The sequence below is a fragment of the Choloepus didactylus genome, chromosome 18 (assembly GCF_015220235.1).
Source record: "Choloepus didactylus isolate mChoDid1 chromosome 18, mChoDid1.pri, whole genome shotgun sequence".
NCBI classification, from domain to species: Eukaryota; Metazoa; Chordata; class Mammalia; order Pilosa; family Megalonychidae; genus Choloepus; species Choloepus didactylus.
The window spans coordinates 49,801,638-49,826,873 of NC_051324.1; the positions used below are offsets into that span (position 1 = coordinate 49,801,638).

General features: G+C 36.8%; 1 protein-coding gene across 1 annotated transcript in view; it reads right to left on the minus strand.

Moving 5' to 3' along the window:
- Positions 1-3,160: 3,160 nt before the first annotated feature.
- TOP2A (DNA topoisomerase II alpha) overlaps positions 3,161-25,236 on the minus strand; it is a 35,955-nt gene continuing 13,879 nt past the window's right edge. Inside the window, exons 25-35 of the mRNA XM_037808714.1 lie at positions 15,496-15,587; positions 15,233-15,397; positions 15,027-15,110; positions 14,017-14,199; positions 13,317-13,407; positions 6,388-6,540; positions 6,026-6,149; positions 5,879-5,922; positions 5,241-5,381; positions 4,609-4,811; positions 3,161-4,291 (exon numbers count right to left, since the gene is read on the minus strand). Of these exons, the coding sequence (XP_037664642.1) occupies positions 4,163-4,291; positions 4,609-4,811; positions 5,241-5,381; positions 5,879-5,922; positions 6,026-6,149; positions 6,388-6,540; positions 13,317-13,407; positions 14,017-14,199; positions 15,027-15,110; positions 15,233-15,397; positions 15,496-15,587 (1,409 nt within the window). The 3' untranslated portion in view covers positions 3,161-4,162. The remainder of the gene's footprint in view (positions 4,292-4,608; positions 4,812-5,240; positions 5,382-5,878; positions 5,923-6,025; positions 6,150-6,387; positions 6,541-13,316; positions 13,408-14,016; positions 14,200-15,026; positions 15,111-15,232; positions 15,398-15,495; positions 15,588-25,236) is intronic.

Consider the following 25,236-nt stretch of genomic DNA (forward strand, 5'->3'; position numbering starts at 1 on the left):
TTGTTGGATATTTATGCTTTTCCCAATTTTTTATCAGTATAAATAATGCTTCAATGAATACTTTTGGCATAAAGATCTTTTCTATGTTTCAGACTTTAGAATTACATTCAAGAAATGGAATTATGGAGGAAACAGGTACTGGGCAGGCAAAAATAGATGTCCATTACTCTTGAAAATTGAAGAATTAAATAATTTTCTATGTGTTTGGGTTTCAGGGAAAATGACCAGAAATCACTTAAAAAAATTTCATTGCAGCTGGAGCAGTGGAATGAAAGAGATGTTAAAAAAGACTTAGTAATGAATGGGTCTTCCTGGAGATGTGGGACATGGATTCCAGGAATGAGCCTGACCCTGGCAGCAAGGGATTGAGAATGCTTTTTGACCAAAAGGGGGAAAAGAAAGGCAACAAAATAAGGTTTTAGTGGCTAAGAGAATTCAAATAGAGTCAGGAGGTTGTCCTGGAGGTTACTCCTATGCAAGCCTCATCTAGATATGCCAGATGACCACAATGTGATAGGCCCAAGTCAACAGTAGTCCCCAAAATCTTCAAGAGTGCCCTGATTCCTATCTGAGACTGTATAAAGGTTTCACTAAGTTTATTCATCAGAAACGTAGATCCTTCAGCGGGCTCCTAGGCCAGCTAAGTCCCAAAACCCAGAGGGAATAGCCTCTCTTCAAGAAGATCAACTAGATGTGTACTCTTGCTTATGAAGTTGTCACCCCTTTTCAACATGAACAGGTTAAGGTGGTCACTGCCTAGACCTCCCTGAAGATCAGGAAAGTGCTTGAACTACAGGAAGGGGTAGCAACAGACAAGATGGAATTTAGCAAAGGATTATGAATACTGAATATTTATATAATTTTCTTTTTCTTAGTTGCTAGGGTATTAGAACAGTTAGAAAAGAACTGAAATGGTGGCACTGTAACCCAGAGCATCCTTTGAAATTTGTTCTATAGCTACTTGTGAAATGGTAATTTGAAAGCTATACCTGTGTGTATATATGTTGTATTTCACAAGAAAATAAGCGAAACTATGGTACTATAACTCGTAATAACTTTGGAAGTTTCCTATATGTCTACTTGTTAAATCATACTTTGAAAGATATTATCTTTTGTATATGTTATATTTCATAATGAGGAAATAACGAAAACCGTGGAATTGTAACCTATAATATTCTTTGAAATTTGCTGACTACTTGTTAAATTGTACTTGGAAAGTTGTCACTTTCATATATATATGTTAATTCTACAATAAAAAAAACATTATTGAATCAATTATCAATTAATAAAATTTTCAAATCTCTTATTTTCTCAACCATTCTTTGAAAATTTTATGTAATATTATTTATCTAAGCCATATTACACATGTATAGGAAATAACTACATCCTATGAAGGGTGTAAATATGTATAACCAGAAAGTTTATTAGCACTAGAACTTTTATCTTCTCCTTGAATGTCAGTGGCTTAAGGAACAATGATTGGTCTTTCCCTTCAATTAGCAAACACTTCACTGATCAGGAGTGAACTTCCACTTTCTTGAAAGGAAACGTTTCTGATCTTTTTGTTTCTCAGGAGGGATTTATGTGCTTTTTCTCCCACTTTTTTTTTGGTAAGTAAATGTATAGTTACCAGATGGGGATTTCATCTTTGATTTGTAACCTGCTTTCTTCTCTCAGTGATGACATGAACATCTTTTCATGGCAATAAACACAATGATCATTCTTAAGGCATTCCTCATTTACTATAATTTGTTTAACCATATTGTCTTACCAGATATCCTTATTGCTGGACATTTAGTTTCCTTTCAATTTTATTACAGAAATTTCAAACATCTTTGTGGCTTTTTTCTTGTGCATGTATATATATACAAAATTGTAGGTTCGTAGGCTCACACGGTTTTAATAAATACAGAGATCCTTTGGACACTTTGTCTACCTTCTATCAATGGTTAGCATTTTGTAAAATTACAGTATTTCACAGCCAGGATACTGATGTTGATATAACCCAGTGATCTTATTCAGATTTCCCATTTTACTTGTACTTATGTCTGTGTGTACTTAGCTTTTTGCACATGTCCGATTCTTCTCTTGAACTAATATCCTCAGAGTAGGAACTGCTGGGTGAAAAGAACTTGGACTTTCTGTCTAGGTTCTGATGAAAGGGCCCATTTCTCCATATTTTGTCAACACCATTTCCCCTATTTTGTCAACACCAGGTATTTTTCTTTTTAAGGATAAGGGAAATGGCATTTTGTTTTCATTTGCTTCTTTGAATATGATTAAGTTTCAAGACTTTCTCATTTCAACTATAGCTTTTCTCTAGAGAACTGACTTTTTGTTTTCTTAGTTCATTTAAAAATTATGTAGCAGTATCTGGGAACTCCATTTTGTGCATGATTTTTCTGTAAACCTACAACTTCTCTAATAAAAAAAAAATTAAAAAATAAAAACATTTTCCTGGCTCTTTTTTTCATCGCTTTTAATTTTTGTATAGAAAGCGATCATAAATTTAAGTTTATATAGTAAAATCAAACTTTTTATGATTTTGCCCTTGGGGATGTTTAAGATATCTCTCCATAACAAGATTACCTTTCTTTCAGTACCCTTTAAAAAGTTTTCCTTTTAACTTTTAAATATCTAGTCTACTTGTTATTTAAATTTTGGTGTAGGATGTGAGGGAAAAGTTGGATTTATCTAACATTTTCCCCCTCAAATGATTTGCCAGTTGCTCCAAAATAATTTATGGGTTTAGTCTTTGCCCACTGAATTGAGATATCACTTTTATCATCATAAGCTCTCTTTCTGGATACCATCAAGTAGTTGACTAAGTCATCAGAATAGTTGTTAAAGTAGGGAACTAAAAAAAAAAAAAAAAAAAGATACATGCATATGTAAAATGATTTACTGCTTTAGGAAAGGTCAAGGCCTTTGCTTGTGGAGGAGATGAAGAACTTCTTTTAGTACCCGAGTTTAAACTCCCAGGAAAAACCTGATTAGCCTCAATTAGTTCATGGCGCCCATCTCTAGGACTTATCGTCATGGCCAGGGCTTCTCAGGCCCATTAGAATATGATTCTTAACAAGCAGTGAAGTGGGATGTATTTTAGAGGAGGGAAAAGGGTGTAATTAGAGGAAAAAAAGGGCAATCAATGGCGGCAATGTTTAGAACATTTTATTAAAGTACAAAATTGTTAGAATTAAGCTAAATAGAAAAACACAGTAAATATTTACAAAAACATTGATAACACCACTCAAGTCACACACATATATAATAATTCAGAAAGGTCTTATGAAGTTTATAAACAGACATTATGGAGATTTCCCAATGTGGATTTAATAGCTCACTGCTGGGCATGGCGTCAATACATGTAACATCCTCGAAAGAATGTTGTTCCCACTCTTCAGTGACCCAGGGCTCCCGAGGAATTTGTTCCTTGGGAGATTCAGATTCAGAGGTAGCCAGAGAGGACAAGTCAAGAGTTGAGATAGTCACGTAACTGGTCTAATTTTCTTCATCCTATTGACTGTGTTGGGATTATACAGACAGAGCTAGGATGTTTTTCTTCAGCCTCTGATGATATTCAAAAGGATATGAAGAATAGGAACAATTTCTCATTGCTTAGAACGAAAATTCAGCACATAAGAGGCCGTGCAGGGAATATTTACACTAGAACTAGAAAGCTCTATCTGATGAAAAATTACCTATAAACTAAGATAAAACAGGATGAATCATGCTTCATGCTCTATCTTGTATTCACTAAAAGTAGGAAAGGAGGCAGAGTAGACACTTTAAAATCAAAGTGTTCCAGTTTTAGCTTGAAGAATGGTCAACAACCAAATTATTTATGCTGAAGTGACCACATAACTATCTCTTGAGTCCAGTAGAACTTAAAATCAGATTTTAAAGACAAAAGAAAACAGACTTAAAACACAGACAAAGCAAAGAAACAATGCCAATGAATTGGTCACTATTTAGACAGTATTATAAAAAGTTAAGGGGCACTTGGCTCTACTCAAGTTCACTTCGATGGTTCTAGATTTAAAATACCTCCCGAACTAAATTCAGAGGGGAGGAAATTAAGAGCTTCAGACAACTTTAAAACCAGTCTTGGGCTCAATAAGACTATTCCTTGAAAAAAAAACAAAAATAACCATCTTGCATTTTAAAACAGATCATCTTCATCTGATTCTTCAAGGTATTTTATAGGTTTCTTAGCTCGTCCAGATTTTGCCCGAGGAGCCACAGCTGAATCTAAGTCCAGCTGGAAGTCATCACTCTCCCCTTTGGATTTCTAAAAGAGAAAGGCCCAAAGAATTTGCACAATGTAAACCTAACTAATTTTAATGTAAAAACTTATCAACAGACTACAATTCAAGGAACTTTCTTCCTTTTCGTAAGTAGTTAAGAAATAAATATAAAGCAACTCTCCTACTGACTAAATAAGTAAGTGGAATATTTAACTTCATTACAACTAAACCACCAATAGTAAAAGCTGATGGATTATAAGGTTTAAAATTCTTTTTTAAAAAATGTGCCATATTATTAACAGCAATGCTTGGTTATGTGTTTCAAAACACCTACAGCAAAAGGATTGGTTAGCATAAATACCTTGCTTGTGGCTGCTTTAGAAATCATTTTCTCAAAATTAGAGTCGGAATCATCAGAAGTAGATGGCTTCCTTTTGCGGGGATTCTTGGTTTTGGCAGGACCAGGCTTTTGAGAGGTGTCAGAATTCAAGCCAGGATCCTTCTTGGCCCGTCCTTTTGGTGCAGCCCCTTTTTTGGTGGTGGCAGTGGAGGTGGAAGACTGACCTGCAAGTCAACACACACATTCATCATGGCCATTCTTAGATGGATTTCTCTTATTGTGAACCTTCTTTAGTAACCTGTTAACTGCCTATATTTGACATAGGAAAAGACAATCTAATATAGCCGGAATACATTAGAGAAAGAAAGCTTCATTTTTTCCCATAGGTACATATTTTACATTAAACATCTATAAATGCTTATAAATCCTATCCCTTTCATAGAAATGAGTTTGAGAAGGTCTGGCATTTTGAAACATAAGCTGACTTTAAAACTTTTGACTACTACTTTTGATTATAATTATCTACAAGACAATTATTTCTATTTGGAAAGATTTAATTTCAATACCAATAGTAATTGATAAATATTGAAATTGACTTACAGCAGCCAATTAGCTAATCCCAGTATCAATCCATCTCAAAGATTTAGGCTTACTTTTTGCTGCTGTTTTCTTTACTGTCACACCCTTTTTAGAAACTGGGTTTATAACTTCAGTTTCAGCTGGTAAATCAGCAGGAGGAGAGCTTGAAGAAAGTGGTACATTGTCCTTAGCATCATCAGTATCCAGGTCCATTACTTCAAATGGAAACGAAAACAGTACATATAAAAAACAAATTATGAAAATCTGTTTCCTGCTTTGTCTGCCCTATGAATTCCTAGTCAAAGACCAACTATGAAGCTTTTCAGGAATATTTAAAAGATACTCATAAACTTTTAGTACACTAAGATCTTCATGTGCAAGTAAACATCATGATAATGCTAATAAGAACCCAAATTTACTTCTAAAGGCAATACTTGGAAAATTACTGGAGTTTTATCCGAATCAGTAAAAATCTAAGAATGTTTTTGAATTGGAAAATGGCTGTGCCTGCCTTGGCAGTGTTTTCATTTATAAAACTCCTTCACACCCAAATGATCTTGACATTAATCTCAGGGTGCAGGCAATGAGCCCCAGAAAGGCTGCAAGTTGCTCACGGTTACATTATTAGTAACACAGCTAAGATCAGAACTCAGTTGGTCCTCTGAGTGCCTCAGTAAAGCAGACATCTGACTATTTTTCCTTAAATATATACCTGATATGGCACTTTTCTGTGGCTTCAGTTCTTTGTTAGTACTTCTGGAATAGAAAAATAACATTCTAAATGTGTCAAACAACAAAGACTATATTGACTACAATTGAAAACAATCATGATAACATCCATATTAGATAAGACACTTACTTTGGGGAAGTTTTGGTCTTAGGTGGACTAGCATCTGATGGGATAAAATCTTCATCTTCACTTTTTTCATCAAAATCAGAGAAATCTTCATCTGAATCCAAATCTACTGTGAATTTGGTTTTTGCTATTAAAAACATACATATGCAAACAATTAAAGAGGGTAACAGAAACATTTAACTCACAGATATACCGTTTTATGAAGACTTAAGCTTCAGTTTAATCTCTTAGAAGATGCTTAGTTTTTCAAATTTGTGACATAATCACTGCTCTAAGATATAGTAATTTCTGGGATTAATGCCCTGAAGTATATTGGCCATTCCAATCTTGCAGCAATATCTAGCATGTCCTTCAGCTATTCTTACTTGCTGCTCTCCGAGGCTCTGTTTCTCGTGGAGGGACATCAAAATTACTTTCATCATCGCTCATATCTGATTCTGAATCAGACCATGGATTTCTCTTCTTTCCTTTTTTAATTGGTTTAAATGGCAATGTAGTTTGTTTCTTTGTCTTGGTACCTAAAGGTGAGACAGGAGTTAATCACCTTTAATATATTCACTTCTCTCCATCTGTCATTTATCCATTCTTCAAATATTTATTGAGCACTGGGAATAAAATGAAGAACAGAAACAGATATAAACCCTGTTCTCATGGAGCTTGGAGCCTGGTCATGTGACCCTCTAAGTAATTATAATGTACTGATGTAGTATATATGGCATGTGGTATGTATGTAAATGTGTGTATATGTCAGGCTTTTCCAACAAAGAGATGCTTGAGCTGAGATCTGAAGGTTGAACAGAATTAACTAGTTCAAGAGAGGTGGGTGATGGAAATATTCCAATTCACAAAACAGCAAGCACAAAGGCACCATCAGGCAACATAGTGCATTTGGGAAACTGAAAGACCATTAGGCCTAGAAAGCAGAAATCAGGGGAAGAGTGAAATAATTAAGGCTGGTCTTGTTAAGGATTTGTTTTTTTTAGCAGAGAACCAAAACGACCAGCTTTTTATTTAAAAAGTTCTTTCTGGTTGCAGTGTGGAGCTTGGAAAGGAGCAAGAATAGATGCAGGGAGAGAAGCTCTCTCCCAGCAAGCGAATACAGCTCAGCTGAGCTCCAACTGGGGTTTTAAGTAGCGAGTGTGAACTGCTCACTACAGGTACGCAGCCCCAAAAAACAGACAGAGGCTTTGGGTGACGACTGACCTGGGAGAGCAGGAGGGTCGCCTTGACTGGGTCTGAAGGGGACTATCTGTTTCTTTTTTGGCTCAGTGGAGAAAGCCCCAGCCATTTTCAGTTTCCAGGGCTGTGACTCCGGGAAGGGTGGAGACACCCCAAGCAGAGAGTGAAACCATTGAAATGCTAATGACCTCCACCTGAGGGGACTGTCTTCTCTAGGAGGAAAGGGGTGGGGCCCTTTCCATTCAGAACCAGACCCCAGAGCCTGGGGGAACACGGCCATACCTCCTCACACCAGTCAAGAATTATAGGCTAACAGGCGTCACCTGCTGGGCAGAAAAGCACAGTGACCCGAGGCATCAAAGGGTGGAGCAATTTTCTAAGACACACCCTCAGGGAAACCAGATACTGAATATTTCTTCCTTCTGGGACCTGAGCCTGTTCTGGTCTGGGAAAACCTGATTTGGATAACCGAGGAAACCATGCCTAGACAACAGAAAGTTACAACCTACACTAAGAAAAACAAAGTTATGGCCCAGTCAAAGGAACAAACGTACACTTCAACTGAGATACAGGAATTTAAACAACTAATGCTAAATCAATTCAAAAAGTTTAGAGAAGATATTGCAAAAGAGATAGAGGCTGTAAAGGAAGCACTGGACATCTATACGGCAGAAATAAAAAGTTCAAAAAACCTACTAGTAGAATCTATGGAAATGAAAGGCACAATACAAGAGATGAAAGACACAATGGAAACATACAACAGCAGATCTCAAGAGGCAGAAGAAAACACTCAGGAACTTGAGAACAAAACACCTGAAAGCCTACATGCAAAGGAGCAGATGGAGAAAAGAATGAAAAAATATGAGCAACGTCTCCGGGAACTCAAGGATGAAACAAAGTACAATAATGTACGTATCATTGGTGTCCCAGAAGGAGAAGATAAGGGAAAGGGGGCAGAAGCAATAATAGAGGAAATAATTAATGAAAATTTCCCATCTCTTATGCAAGACATAAAATTACAGATCCAAGAAGCGCAGCGTACTCCAAACAGAAGAGATCTGAATAGGCCTATGCCAAGACATTTAATAATCAGATTATCGAATGTCAAAGACAAAGAGAGAATCCTGAAAGCAGCAAGAGAAAAGCAATCCATTACATACAAAGGAAGCTTAATAAGACGATGTGCGGATCTCTCAGCAGAAACCATGGAGGCAAGAAGGAAGTGGTGTGATATATTTAAGATACTGAAAGAGAAAAACCACCAACCAAGAATCCTGTATCCAGCAAAGCTGTCCTTCAGATATGAGGGAGAGCTCAAAATATTTTCTGACAAACAGACAATGAGAGACTTTGTGAACAAGACGCCTGCCCTACAGGAAATACTAAAGGGAGCACTACAGGGTGATAGAAGACAGGGGTGCATGGTTTGGAACACAATTTTGGGAGATGGTAGCACAACAATGTAAGTACACTGAACAAAGATAACTATGAATATGGATGAGAGAGGAAGGTGGGGAGCATGTGAGACACCACAAGAAAGGAGGAAAGATAAAGACTGGGACTGTGTAACTTGGTGAAATCTAGAGTATTCAACAATTGTGATAAAATGTACAAATATGTTCTTTTACGAGGGAGAGCAAGCAAATGTCAACCTTGCAAGGTGTTAAAAACGGGGAGGCATTGGGGGAGGGATGCAATCAGCATAAACTAGAGACTGTAACTAATAGAATCATTGTATTATGCTTCCTTTAATGTAACAAAGGTGATATACCAAGGTGAATGCAGGTAAGAGGGGGGGAGGGGAGGCATGTTAGACACTTGACATTGGTGGTATTGTCTGATTCTTTATTCTACTTTGATTTAAGGTTATTTTTCCTTTTGCTGCTTCCTAGCTGTCATTTTTTTGTTTCCTCTTTCTTTTGCCTCTCTACCTTCTTTGACTCTCCCTCCTGCCTTGTGGAAGAAATGTAGATGCTCTTGCTTAGTATGAGCAGAATGTTCAATTAGGATGAACTTAAATGTTTGGAAATGAACAGGGGTGTTGGTAGCAAGATGTGAGAATAACTAACAGTGCCGAATGGTGTGTGAATGAGGTGGAAAGGGGAAGCTCAGAGTCATATATGTCACCAGAAGGAAAGTTGGAGGTCAAAAGATGGAAATGTATAAAACTGAATCCTATGGTGGGCAATGTCCATGATCAACTGTACAAATACTAGAAATCACTTCATGAACCAGAACAAATGTATGACAATACAATTAGAAGTTAATAATAGAGGGGCATATAGGGAAGAACTATATACCTATTACAAACTATATACTACAGTCAGTAGTATTTCAACATTTTTTCATAAACAGTAACAAACGTAGTATATCAATACTAGGAGTCAACAATTGAGGGGGGTTGGTTAGGGATAGGGGAGGTTTAGAGTTTCCTTTTCTTTTTTTCTTTTTTCATCTTTCACTTTATTTCTTGTCTGGAGTAATGAAAAGTTTCTAAAAATTGAACAAAAATTAAGTGTGATGGATGCACAGCTGTATGAGGGTACCCGGGGGCAAGTGATTGTACACTTTGGATCTTTGGATAATTGTATGGTATCTGAACAATCTCAATAAAAATGAAAAAAAAAAAAAAAAAAAAAAAAAAACTGAAGGAGGGATTAAGACATTTCCAGATAAACAAAAGCTGAAGGGTTTGATCACCACTTGGCTGGTCCTACAAGAGATGCTAAAAAGATTTCTGCAAAAATGAAAGGAAAGGACAATAGACAATAGATCAAAGCTGCATGAAGAAATAAAGATCTCCAGGGCAATTTTATGTTACATATATGTTCCCACAACTTAAAAAAAGAAGAAAGAGGAACAACTAAAGAGACAATAACAATCAAATGCAATACATGATCCTGAATGGGATCTAGCAAGGGAAGAGAAAGAGCTTTAAGGGACACTGTTGGGACATACTTAAAAATTGGAATCTAGACTGTGAGCTTTATTTCATTGCTAAATTTCTTGAACTTGATAACTGCACATAAGTTCTCAGGAAACAAACATGGCAGTATTAAGTGTTCAAGGAGCATGATGTATGCAAACTACACTCAAGTGTTCAGAAGACAGACAGACAGACAGATAGGCAGATAGGAAGAAAGAGAAAGAAAGCAAGCAAATATGGCAAAATGTTAAAACTGGTGGATCTGGGTATCAGGGGGAATAGGGATATGTTGGAATTCTCTGTATGGGATTTCTATTATTTTTGTCACGATCCTATACATTTGAAAGTGTTTCAAAATAAAATGTTTTTAAAAATGGCATATATACAATTAAAAGAAAATTAAGAAAACAACCATCACACACACACAAAAAAAAGAATAGATGCAGGGAGATCTACTGAAGGTTCTCTAGTCCAGGCAGTTCTAGTCTAGACAGTTCAAAGAAAAAACAACAGCAAGGACCAAATCTTGAGGGCTGTTTGATGGTTGGGTAGGAAAGCGTGAAATCATTAAATTTTGTTAATTCTTTTCCCCCCAAATGCCTCTCATCCCCATCTTTTGCTCTATTTCCCTCATCCTGACCCTCAAAGATAAGGGCAGGCTTCATTTTGGTCTGACACAGTCCTTTCTTCATATTCTTGTTAGATGAATTTTGGTACCTATTTCATACTGGTAATCTATATGAAATACTGATGCCAGTCTTATCCAATCCAATCCTATCTATCCTTTTCCAACAACCTGGTTACCTAGCTCTCCATAATCTGGTGAAACCATCTAATTTACAGTATTTCCCAGTAAAAAACCTCCCATTCTGTTAAGAGGATCTTCTCATTATCCCATGAACATTATACACTCATTTTTCCCCTCCTCAATCCAGAACACCTACACCTTAATTGTCAAGGCTTTAACCCAACTCCCTCACAAAGCCTTCATAATCCACATGGGCCCATACTTATTTTTCCCTTCTTGAAATCCCAACAATGACTAGCACAAATGGCTTAATTTTCTTTTTTTTTCATATATGCAGTAATTTGTGTGGTTTGTCTATTTAATTCTGTGTAATTTTATCACATGTGTAGATTTGTGTGATTACCACCACAATCAAGATATAGAACAGTTACATCACAAGAATCCTTTTATAGCCACACCTACCTTTTCTTCCCTCCTAGTATCATTGTAATACAAACTTTATGGATTTAGATTGCTCATCTTAGTTCAGGGGTTTTTGTTTGCTTGGTTGCTTTTAGGATTTTTGCATCTATGCTCAGCAGAGATGAGCCTATGAATTTCATTTCCTATAAAGTCCTTATCAGATTTAGTTAATTTTGTTTTTAGATAAACTTCTTGAGCATAAATGGCATGCTCTCCCACTTCTTGTGCTCTTACAATATTTCATACAGTGATGGGAACATTGATGCTCAATATACTTAACTGACTCATTGGTTTTATATTATATACTAAATGATTTCTGGCTAGGTTTCAAGTTAAACGAGTGCTGCATTATAAGGACAATATATAATTTTGCAGAACATGGCATATACAAAATAACTTCTCTTTTTTAATATTAGGATTTTTCCGTTTCCTTTATTCATCTTTATATTCCTCACAGAATTGAGCACACATTATCTATCATAAGTAGAAACTCGAGGGGATAGACATATAGATAACTGGAATAGAATAGAATTGAGAGTCTATAAATAAACCTAAATATTTATGATGAGTTAATTTTCAACACGGGTGCCAAGAAAATTCAATGGGGAAAGAAAAGTCTTTTCAAAAAATAATGCTGGGACAACAGGATATCCACCTGCAAAACAATGAAGCTGGACTCCTTTATACCATGCAAAAAACTAACTCAAAATGGATCATAGATCTAAATGTAAAGAACTAAACTAGAAAACTATAAAACACTTAGAAGAAAACATGAGTAAATCTCTGTGACCTTGGATTAGGTAATGGTTTCTTAAATATGACATAAAGAGCACAAGTGATGAAAGAAAACATAGATAAATTAAGACATGTACTAGGATAGCTATAATCAAAAAGATAATAAGAAGTGTTGGTGAGGATGTGGAGAAATTGGAACTCTCACACACTGCTGATGGGAATGTAAAATGGTACAGCCACTTTGGAAAACAGTCTGGCAGTCCCTCAGAAGGATAAATGTAGACTAACAAAATGATCCTGCAATTCCATTCCTAGATACATATCCTTGAAAATGGAACCATATATCTACACAAAAACTTGTACACAAATGTTTACAGCAGCATTATTCATAATAACTAAAAAGTGGAAGGCACCCAAATGATTATGTGCTGATGAATGGGTAAGTAAAATACGGACAGTGGAGTATTATTCAGCAACAGCAACAGCAAAACAAAAACAAAAACAAAAACAAAAACAACAACAAAAAAACAAAACAGAAGTACTGATAAATGTCATCACACGGATGTCCCTCAAAAACACTGTTAAGTGAAAGAAGCCACATATTTATGTGAAATGCTCAGTAGAGGCGAATCTATAGAGAGATAGTGGTTGCCTAGGTCTGGCAGTGGCAGGTTCTAAAACTCTGAATATACACTAAAACTATTGAATGGTATACTCTAAATGAGTGAATTTTATGGCATGTGAATTATGTCTCAGCAAAGAGATGTTTAAAAAAACTAGATATTCATTAAAGGCATAATCAACCATACTGTATTTACTGAGTGTGTTTTAACTACATGCCAGGCCCAATGTTGAATTCTAGGGATAATACAACATGACTAGGATGTGGTTCTTGTCCTCAGGAAGCAGTTCTTGTCCTCAAGAAGCTTTATACACTAGAACTTGATTGGCTGCAAAGAGGAATCTAATAAACTGGGTGTTTAATTCCTAAACTCCAACTAAAGAAGTCAGTTTACCAAAGTAAAAAAAAAAAATCATTATCAAATTATCTCTTCTAAAATGAATCAAATCCTAAGAAAGAACAATATTAGAGAGGTTCGAGTATATTTCAGACATAGCCCTCTTCCACATTATTCAGTTCAACTAAATAAAAACTTACTGAATATCTGTGTGGAACAAAAGACAGGTAACAAACACAATCTAGTCTCAACTTTAAATATTCTCCTTAAAGTGTTTTAACTTACTTGTTTCTTTTTTTTGTTTCTTCTCTAATCTTTGTTTTAGGCTTTCTGGTTCCACACCATCCTCTAGAGGACTTCCTTCAGTATTTTCATTCTAAAGGACAGCAAGACAAAGATGGTTGAGTTCAGCCAACTTATTATTTGGAATAACATATGTATATGCCATGTATACAACGGTCAAAGGTGGTTTGTGATTTTTCTCTAGGTTTTGGTTTAGAGCTCTGAATAAAGGTACAGGTATGACTTTTTAAAGATACTTGAACATTAAAAAACAGGCTCATAAGAAGGAAAGTTATGGCATTATGGCTAAATACAGGATAAATTCTAAACTATGGAATTAGAGATTTTATAATGTAGTTAATTATAACTATAATCTGTGACAAAAAGTGTTTGTATAATAGGTTACTTAGACCATAGTTCTCAATTTTGGCAGGAATATCTTTAGATAGTTTAGTTTAGGGATACACCGATTTCTAAATCTCCCTTAAAAAAATCCTTATATAAATTAATAAACCAATTCACAGTTTAAATGCCTGGCTTATCTGAAAAACAAATTTTAGGTCTTTCATGAGAAAAAAGAGAATGTAGCAATATGGATCAATACTTAGCTATTTAGAAGACAAGTGCCAAAATATTTTGTTTGGTTTTATGTGGAAATATAATGCTTAAAGTGTTTTATGTATAAAGTTCTCAAGAGTATTACCTTAATTTTCCTTTTAATTTTCTTTTCTGCCTCTGCTTTCATCTCTAAGGTCACTCGTGGGATGACTCTTTTGCCACACGGAGAAGGCAGAACTTCAGCCATTTGTGTTTTTTTCCCCTTTGCTTTCCCCCCTTTCCCAGGAAGCCCCACTTGTTCATCTTGTTTTTCCTTGGCTTCAACAACCTACAAAAGGGATAGAAGAAAGCAAGTTTATAAGCTAGTAAAGACATTATAACATCTATATTGCTTTATAGGGATAGAATAAAAGGCAACAGTTAAAACAATCTCAAGTAGCTACAATTTGTGATAAACTCCTTCAACTAAGTGTACCATCAACAATAGTGGAAGTATAAGTAAGGCACACTTTGAAGGGAAGTGGAGACAGAAGATTGGGTTCTTCTCCTGATTCTACCACTTAACCTCTCTGAGGATAAAAGGGGAACCAGGTTAAGGATAAAATACACACACATACTTTGGTTTTTGTAAACTCAAATAAGAAAGGATGTGGTATCAGTAATGTACAGTTATTCAATCAGCTGATTGGATAGCCATTCTTAAGTGTAATAATATAAATTTGAATATGAAATGCTTTTTCTTATTCTTATTAAAATAATGTAAGGGAGATTATTAGGGAGATTCAGGGAACAAAGGATCTTTTTAAACTAACTGATTGGCTAGCACTGAAGTTAAACTGACTTTGTCTTTTCAAGTTCATTTGGGGGACTGGGATGGTTTTCTTCCACATTTATACCCTCTATCTTCTCAGTCCCAGTGAGTCTTTCCCTTTACTAAACTCCCGACTTCTCTTTGTCCAAAAACGTCTGAGCAGTACGCTTCCGGGCATCATTTACTTTCATCTAAAAATCTGTCCTTTTATGTATTATCTTGGAATCTATTTTTATGTCACCTATATCCTATCTCCGATTATGAAATTTACTGACAGAGGTATATTGCTAGAATATATTATTTCATTAAGGAAAACTCTAATATGGGCATAATAAACTACACACCTCCAGTTCTTCAATAAAAGCAGCCAAGTCTTCTTTCCACAAATCCGAAGGACTCTTTCTTTTTAATGTTTCCAGTTCTTTCTCCTTTATAAGATAATCAGAAAATTAAGAGCTATTTTATGTGTACAAACAGCATTCTCACAGAAGATGATTAAGTTTTTACTTTTACCATCAGAACATAATTAAGCAACCAATCAACAACTTACTTTTTCATTTCTTTGTTTGCATAGTTCATCTTTCTTTTCCTTGGTTAGATACCAAAGGGGCATATCAAGGAGGTAATTGAATGTTGGTCCAGAATCTGTTACAGATTCACTCTTTTCAGTGTCCTTTTCATTGTCACTCTCTTCATTTTCTTCTTCATCTGGAACCTAAAAGAGGAATTAAACTGTAGCTTTCACAGGAAATGTGAAGATAGGCAACAGATTGAATGGTGTTTAATAGGGAAAAATGCTAACTAAGAAACTACCTTTTGCTGGGCTTCTTTCCATGCCTTCACAGGATCTGAATCATATCCCCTCTGAATTAGAACTTTAATTAATTCTTTCTTTGGCTTATTTTCTATTTAAAAAAATATACAAAAAGAGACAATAGTTTTGAGTAGTATTTTTAGGAAAGGGATAAGGTTTTACCATATTAAGTCAAAAGATTAAAATTGGAAATTAAACCTTTTCTATCTTGGATAAATTTGTACATCCCAATACATAGACAAGTCTTTTCCCTAATTGACAAATATACTCACCACAAGGGGGCAGTCAAATCATAAAATAAAAGAACACAACACAATCAAAACTTTAATTTCTAAGATAGACCTCAATTATACTCAATTATACTTCCTAGTTTTTTTGTTTGTTTCACCATTTGATCAGGGAAATGTTTAGTGCACCCAACCAAAAATTGATTTCTCCTGACCATGATCATCCATGATGCCTTCTCTTTTTATATAGTACCTCTCTCATCCAATGCCTACTGCAGTTAATTTATTACATTGTGAGGGATATTGAGAATTCTAGCTATATATAGATGAATTTCAGAGTACCACCTTTCATCAAGTATGCTTTTAGGCCACCTAAATTCTTCAGGAAGATTGGATAATCTCTAGTGTTTTCTAAAATCCTATCAACTGAGTATATTTACTTTTAGTTTTTGAATCATGTCCAACTTTAATCATTTTAGCCTTGCCTTAAACAATAATATCTGTGAAACTAGAGGGTTGATATGTTAGTTTTATATTTCCTTAATGTTCATGAAAATGTAAGTATTAAGTTAAAAATAGGAGGCGGGGCAAGATGGCAGACTGGTGAGCTGTAAGTTTTAGTTACTCCTCCAGGAAAGTAGGTAAAAAGCCAGGAACTGCGTGGACTGGACACCACAGAGCAATCTGTCTTTGGGCATACTTCATACAACACTCATGAAAACGTGGAACTGCTGAGATCAGCGAAATCTGTAAGTTTTTGCGGCCAGGGGACCCGCGCCCCTCCCTGCCAGGCTCAGTCCCGGGGGAGGAGGGGCTGTCAGCTCCAGGAAGGAGAAGGGAGAATTGCAGTGGCTGCTCTTATCGGAAACTCATTCTACTGATTCAAACTCCAACCATAGATAGACTGAGACCAGACACCAGAGACTCTGAGAGCAGCCAGCCCAGCAGAGAGGAGACAGGCATAGAAAAAAAACAACACGAAAAACTCCAAAATAAAAGCAGAGGATTTTTGGAGTTCTGGTGAACACAGAAAGGGGAAGGGCGGAGATCAGGCCTTGAGGCGCATATGCAAATCCCGAAGCAAAGCTGATCTCTCTGCCCTGTGCACCTTTCCTTAATGGCCCTGGTTGCTTTGTCTATTAGCATTTCAATAACCCATTAGATCTCTGAGGAGGGCCCTTTTTTTTTTTTTTTTTTTTTTTTTAAATCCTTTTTGCTTTTTCTAAAACAATTACTCTAAGAAGCTCAATACACAAAGCTTCAAAGAATTGAAATTTGGGCACCTCAAGTCAAGAGCAGAACTAAGAGAGCTCTGAGACAAAAGGCAATAATCCAGTGGCTGAGAAAATTCACTAAACAACACAACTTCCCAAGAAAAGGGGGGTGTCCGCTCACAGCCACCATCCTGGTGGACAGGAAACACTCCTGCCCATCGCCAGCCCCATAGCCCAGAGCTGCCCCAGACAACCCAGTGTGACGGAAGTGCTTCAAATAACAGGCACACACCACAAAACTGGGCGTGGACATTAGCCTTCCCTGCAACCTCAGCTGAATGTCCCAGAGCTGGGAAGGGGGAGCAGTGTGAATTAACAGAGCCCCATTCAGCCATCATTTGAGCAGACTGGGAGCCTCCCAACACAGCCCAGCAGCCCAGAACTGCCCTGGGGGGACGGCACTCACCTGTGACATAGCACAGTCATCCCTCAACAGAGGACCCGGGGTGCACAGCCTGGAAGAGGGGCCCACTTGCAAGTCTCAGGAGCCATACGCCAATACCAAAGACTTGTGGGTCAGTGGCAGAGACAAACTGTGGCAGGACTGAACTGAAGGATTAGACTATTGCAGCAGCTTTAAAACTCTAGGATCATCAGGGAGATTTGATTGTTAGGGCCACCCCCCCTCCCCGACTGCCCAGAAACACGCCCCACATACAGGGCAGGCAACACCAACTACACACGCAAGCTTGGTACACCAATTGGGCCCCACAAGACTCACTCCCCCACTCACCAAAAAGGCTAAGCAGGGGAGATCTGGCTTGTGGAGAACAGGTGGCTCGTGGACGCCACCTGCTGGTTAGTTAGAGAAAGTGTACTCCACGAAGCTGTAGATCTGATAAATTAGAGATAAGGACTTCAACTGGTCTACAAACCCTAAAAGAACCCTATCAAGTTCAGCAAATGCCACGAGGCCAAAAACAACAGAAAATTATAAAGCATATGAAAAAATCAGACGATATGGATAACCCAAGCCCAAGCACCCAAATCAAAAGACCAGAAGAGACACAGCACCTAGAGCAGCTACTCAAAGAACTAAAGATGAACAATGAGACCATAGTACGGGATATGAAGGAAATCAAGAAGACCCTAGAAGAGCATAAAGAAGACATTGCAAGACTAAATAAAAAAATGGATGATCTTATGGAAATTAAAGAAACTGTTGACCAAATTAAAAAGATTCTGGACACTCATAGTACAAGACTAGAGGAAGTTGAACAACGAATCAGTGACCTGGAAGATGACAGAATGGAAAATGAAAGCATAAAAGAAAGAATGGGGAAAAAAATTGAAAAAACTCGAAATGGACCTCAGGGATATGATAGATAATATGAAACGTCCAAATATAAGACTCATTGGTGTCCCAGAAGGGGAAGAAAAGGGTAAAGGTCTAGGAAGAGTATTCAAAGAAATTGTTGGGGAAAACTTCCCAAATCTTCTAAACAACATAAATACACAAATCATAAATGCTCAGCGAACTCCAAATAGAATAAATCCAAAAAACCCACTCCGAGACATATACTGATCACACTGTCAAACATAGAAGAGAAGGAGCAAGTTCTGAAAGCAGCAAGAGAAAAGCAATTCACCACATACAAAGGAAACAGCATAAGACTAAGTAGTGACTACTCAGCAGCCACCATGGAGGCAAGAAGGCAGTGGCACGATATATTTAAAATTCTGAGTGAGAGGAATTTCCAGCCAAGAATACTTTATCCAGCAAAGCTCTCCTTCAAATTTGAGGGAGAGCTTAAATTTTTCACAGACAAAGAAATGCTGAGAGAATTTGCTAACAAGAGACCTGCCCTACTGGAGATACTAAAGGGAGCCCTACAGACAGAGAAACAAAGACAGGACAGAGAGACCTGGAGAAAGGTTCAGTACTAAAGAGATTTGGTATGGGTACAATAAAGGATATTAATAGAGAGAGGGAAAAATATGGCAAACATAATCCAAAGGATAAGATGGCCGATTCAAGAAATGCCTTCACGGTTTTAACGTTGAATGTAAATGGATTAACTCCCCAATTAAAAGATATAGATTCGCAGAATGGATCAAAAAAATGAACCATCAATATGTTGCATACAAGAGACTCATCTTAGACACAGGGACACAAAGAAACTGAAAGTGAAAGGATGGAAAAAAATATTTCATGCAAGCTACAGCCAAAAGAAAGCAGGTGTAGCAATATTAATCTCAGATAAAATAGACTTCAAATGCAGGGATGTTTTGAGAGACAAAGAAGGCCACTACATACTAATAAAAGGGGCAATTCAGCAAGAAGAAATAACAATCGTAAATGTCTATGCACCCAATCAAGGTGCCACAAAATACATGAGAGAAACATTGGCAAAACTAAAGGAAGCAATTGATGTTTCCACAATAATTGTGGGAGACTTCAACACATCACTCTCTCCTATAGATAGATCAACCAGACAGAAGACCAATAAGGAAATTGAAAACCTAAACAATCTGATAAATGAATTAGATTTAACAGACATCTACAGGACATTACATCCCAAATCACCAGGATACACATACTTTTCTAGTGCTCACGGAACCTTCTCCAGAATAGATCATATGCTGGGACATAAAACAAGCCTCAATAAATTTAAAAAGATTGAAATTATTCAAAGCACATTCTCTGACCACAATGGAATACAATTAGAAGTCAATAACCATCAGAGACTTAGAAAATTCACAAATACCTGGAGGTTAAACAACACACTCCTAAACAATCAGTGGGTTAAAGAAGAAATAGCAAGAGAAATTGCTAAATATATAGAGACGAATGAAAATGAGAACACAACATACCAAAACCTATGGGATGCAGCAAAAGCAGTGCTAAGGGGGAAATTTATAGCACTAAACGCATGTATTAAAAAGGAAGAAAGAGCCAAAATCAAAGAACTAATGGATCAACTGAAGAAGCTAGAAAATGAACAGCAAACCAATCCTAAACCAAGTACAAGAAAAGAAATAACAAGGATTAAAGCAGAAATAAATGACATAGAGAACAAAAAAACAATAGAAAGGATAAATATCACCAAAAGTTGGTTCTTTGAGAAGATCAACAAGATTGACAAGCCCCTAGCTAGACTGACAAAATCAAAAAGAGAGAAGACCCATATAAACAAAATAATGAATGAAAAAGGTGACATAACTGCAGATCCTGAAGAAATTAAAAAAATTATAAGAGGATATTATGAACAACTGTATGGCAACAAACTGGATAATGTAGAAGAAATGGACAATTTCCTGGAAACATATGAACAACCTAGACTGACCAGAGAAGAAATACAAGACCTCAACCAACCCATCACAAGCAAAGAGATCCAATCAGTCATCAAAAATCTTCCCACAAATAAATGCCCAGGGCCAGATGGCTTCACAGGGGAATTCTACCAAACTTTCCAGAAAGAACTGACACCAATCTTACTCAAACTCTTTCAAAACATTGAAAAAAATGGAACACTACCTAACTCATTTTATGAAGCTAACATCAATCTAATACCAAAACCAGGCAAAGATGCTACAAAAAAGGAAAACTACCGGCCAATCTCCCTAATGAATACAGATGCAAAAATCCTCAACAAAATACTTGCAAATCGAATCCAAAGACACATTAAAAAAATCATACACCATGACCAAGTGGGGTTCATTCCAGGCATGCAAGGATGGTTCAACATAAGAAAAACAATCAATGTATTACAACACATTAAAAACTCGAAAGGGAAAAATCAATTGATCATCTCAATAGATGCTGAAAAAGCATTTGACAAAATCCAACATCCCTTTTTGATAAAAACACTTCAAAAGGTAGGAATTGAAGGAAACTTCCTCAACATGATAAAGAGCATATATGAAAAACCCACAGCCAGCATAGTACTCAATGGTGAGAGACTGAAAGCCTTCCCTCTAAGATCAGGAACAAGACAAGGATGCCCGCTGTCACCACTGTTATTCAACATTGTGCTGGAAGTGCTAGCCAGGGCAATCCGGCAAGACAAAGAAATAAAAGGCATCCAAATTGGAAAAGAAGAAGTAAAACTGTCATTGTTTGCAGATGATATGATCTTATATCTAGAAAACCCTGAGAAATCGACGATACACCTACTAGAGCTAATAAACAAATTTAGCAAAGTAGCGGGATACAAGATTAATGCACATAAGTCAGTAATGTTTCTATATGCTAGAAATGAACAAACTGAAGAGACACTCAAGAAAAAGATACCATTTTCAATAGCAACTAAAAAAATCAAGTACCTAGGAATAAACTTAACCAAAGATGTAAAAGACCTATACAAAGAAAACTACATAACTCTACTAAAAGAAATAGAAGGGGACCTTAAAAGATGGAAAAATATTCCATGTTCATGGATAGGAAGGCTAAATGTCATTAAGATGTCAATTCTACCCAAACTCATCTACAGATTCAATGCAATCCCAATCAAAATTCCAACAACCTACTTTGCAGACTTGGAAAAGCTAGTTATCAAATTTATTTGGAAAGGGAAGATGCCTCGAATTGCTAAAGACACTCTAAAAAAGAAAAACGAAGTGGGAGGACTTACACTCCCTGACTTTGAAGCTTATTATAAAGCCACAGTTGCCAAAACAGCATGGTACTGGCACAAAGATAGACATATAGATCAATGGAATCGAATTGAGAATTCAGAGATAGACCCTCAGATCTATGGCCGACTGATCTTTGATAAGGCCCCCAAAGTCACCGAACTGAGCCATAATGGTCTTTTCAACAAATGGGGCTGGGAGAGTTGGATATCCATATCCAAAAGAATGAAAGAGGACCCCTACCTCACCCCCTACACAAAAATTAACTCAAAATGGACCAAAGATCTCAATATAAAAGAAAGTACCATAAAACTCCTAGAAGATAATGTAGGAAAACATCTTCAAGACCTTGTATTAGGAGGCCACTTCCTAGACTTTACACCCAAAGCACAAGCAACAAAAGAAAAAATAGATAAATGGGAACTCCTCAAGCTTAGAAGTTTCTGCACCTCAAAGGAATTTCTCAAAAAGGTAAAGAGGCAGCCAACTCAATGGGAAAAAATTTTTGGAAACCATGTATCTGACAAAAGACTGATATCTTGCATATACAAAGAAATCCTACAACTCAATGACAATAGTAGACAGCCCAATTATAAAATGGGCAAAAGATATGAAAAGACAGTTCTCTGAAGAGGAAATACAAATGGCCAAGAAACACATGAAAAAATGTTCAGCTTCACTAGCTATTAGAGAGATGCAAATTAAGACCACAATGAGATACCATCTAACACCGGTTAGAATGGCTGCCATTAAACAAACAGGAAACTACAAATGCTGGAGGGGATGTGGAGAAATTGGAACTCTTATTCATTGTTGGTGGGACTGTATAATGGTTCAGCCACTCTGGAAGTCAGTCTGGCAGTTCCTTAGAAAATTAGATATAGAGCTACCATTCGATCCAGCGATTGCACTTCTCGGTATATACCCGGAAGATCGGAAAGCAGTGACACGAACAGATATCTGCACGCCAATGTTCATAGCAGCATTATTCACAATTGCCAAGAGATGGAAACAACCCAAATGTCCTTCAACAGATGAGTGGATAAATAAAATGTGGTATATACACACGATGGAATACTACGCGGCAGTAAGAAGGAACGATCTGGTGAAACATATGACAACATGGATGAACCTTGAAGACATAATGCTGAGCGAAATAAGCCAGGCACAAAAAGAGAAATATTATATGCTACCACTAATGTGAACTTTGAAAAATGTAAAACAAATGGTTTATAATGTAGAATGTAGGGGAACTAGCAGTAGAGAGCAATTAAGGAAGGGGGAACAATAATCCAAGAAGAACAGATAAGCTATTTAACTTTCTGGGGATGCCCAGAAATGACTATGGTCTGTTAATTTCTGATGGATGTAGTAGGAACAAGTTCACTGAAATGTTGCTATATTATGTAACTTTCTTGGGGTAAAGTAGGAACATGTTGGAAGTTAAGCAGTTATCTTAGGTTAGTTGTCTTTTTCTTACTCCCTTGTTATGGTCTCTTTGAAATGTTCTTTTATTGTATGTTTGTTTTCTTTTTAACTTTTTTTTTCATACAGTTGATTTAAAAAAGAAGGGAAAGTTAAAAAAAAAAAAAAAAGAAAAAAGACAAACAAGGAAAAAAAAAAAAAAGATGTAGTGCCCCCTTGAGGAGCCTGTGGAGAATGCAGGGGTATTCGCCTACCCCACCTCCATGGTTGCTAACATGACCACAGACATAGGGGACTGGTGGTTTGATGGGTTGAGCCCTCTACCATAAGTTTTACCCTTGGGAAGACGGTTGCTGCAAAGGAGAGGCTAGGCCTCCCTGTATTTGTGCCTAAGAGTCTCCTCCTGAATGCCTCTTTGTTGCTCAGATGTGGCCCTCTCTCTCTGGCTAAGCCAACTTGAAAGGTGAAATCACTGCCCTCCCCCCTACGTGGGATCAGACACCCAGGGAAGTGAATGTCCCTGGCAACGTGGAATATGACTCCCGGGGAGGAATGTAGACCCGGCATCGTGGGATGGAGAACATCTTCTTGACCAAAAGGGGGATGTGAAAGGAAATGAAATAAGCTTCAGTGGCAGAGAGATTCCAAAACGAGCCGAGAGATCACTCTGGTGGGCACTCTTACGCACACTTTAGACAACCTTTTTTAGGTTCTAAAGAATTGGGGTAGCTGGTGGTGGATACCTGAAACTATTAAACTACAACCCAGAGCCCATGAATCTCGAAGACAGTTGTATAAAAATGTAGCTTATGAGGGGTGACAGTGGGATTGGGAATGCCATAAGGACCAAACTCCACTTTGTCTAGTTTATGGATGGATGTGTAGAAAAGTAGGGGAAGCAAACAAACAGACAAAGGTACCCAGTGTTCTTTTTTACTTCAATTGCTCTTTTTCACTCTAATTATTATTCTTGTTATTTTTGTGTGTGTGCTAATGAAGGTGTCAGGGATTGATTTAGGTGATGAATGTACAACTATGTAATGGTACTGTAAACAATCGAAAGTACAATTTGTTTTGTATGACTGCGTGGTATGTGAATATATCTCAATAAAATGATGATTAAAAAAAAAAAAAAAAAAAAGAGAGTAGGAAAGTGTCCTCCCCCCTACGTCGGACCTGACTCCTGGGGATGAGCCTGGACCCAGCATCGTGGGATTGAGAAAGTCTTCTTGGACCAAAAAGAGGAAGAGAAATGAAACAAAATAAAGTTTCAGTGGCTGAGAGATTCCAAATAGAGTTGAGAGGTCACTCTAGAGGGCATTCTTATATGCTACATAGAACTGCAACCCAATAGCCTTGATTTTTAAAGAAGAATGTATAACTGAATAGCTTACATGGTGTAACTGTGTGATTGTGAAAACCCTATGGCTCACACTCCCTTTATCCAGTGTATGGACTGATGAGTAGAAAAATGGGGACAAAAACTAAGTGAAAAATAGGGTGGGATGGGGGGGGATGGAATGTTTTGGGTATTCTTTTCTTACTTTTATTTTTATTTATTTTTTTGGAGTAAGGAAAATGTTCAAAAATTGATACTGGTGATGAATGTACAACTATATGATGGTACTTGAATCAGTGATTGTACATTGTGGATGATTGTAGGGTATGTGAATATATCTCAATAAAACTGTATTAAAAATGTAAAAAAATAAAAAAATAAAAAAAAATAAAAGGAATTAAGAAAGAAAAAAAAAAAAAAATATGTTTACCATCAGGAAGTTATCCTGTGATCACCAGTAGCTTGTGTTATCACATCTCAAGACCCACTACCATAACCCCATTAGTTTCCTGGCTTTCCTAATTAGCCCTGGCCAGAATTGAGCTATTTCTTTTAAGTCTCTCCTTATGTTACAGCTTTAGTCAAGATGGTTTTCTTTCCTGATCCCTTAAATCCTGATTTAGTTGCATCTAAAATTTCTTAAAAAGACACATTCCTTTTCAGGTCCTGGGTACACAAACCATTCATAATGATTCCTGCTTTTTTTCCCCAATCAGACTTATTATCTCTGCTCCTCTTGAATTCAGTGTCCTCTTCTAGTTCTCTATTATTCTCCTATATAAATATCAGCTAAATCTTGATTTCTCAAGATGCTCAACCCAGGAAAGCTATAACTATAAATGTCTAATCAGGTCTTTGAAAGGAATGTTTATATAAGTAACCAACTAAACCAAATGAATT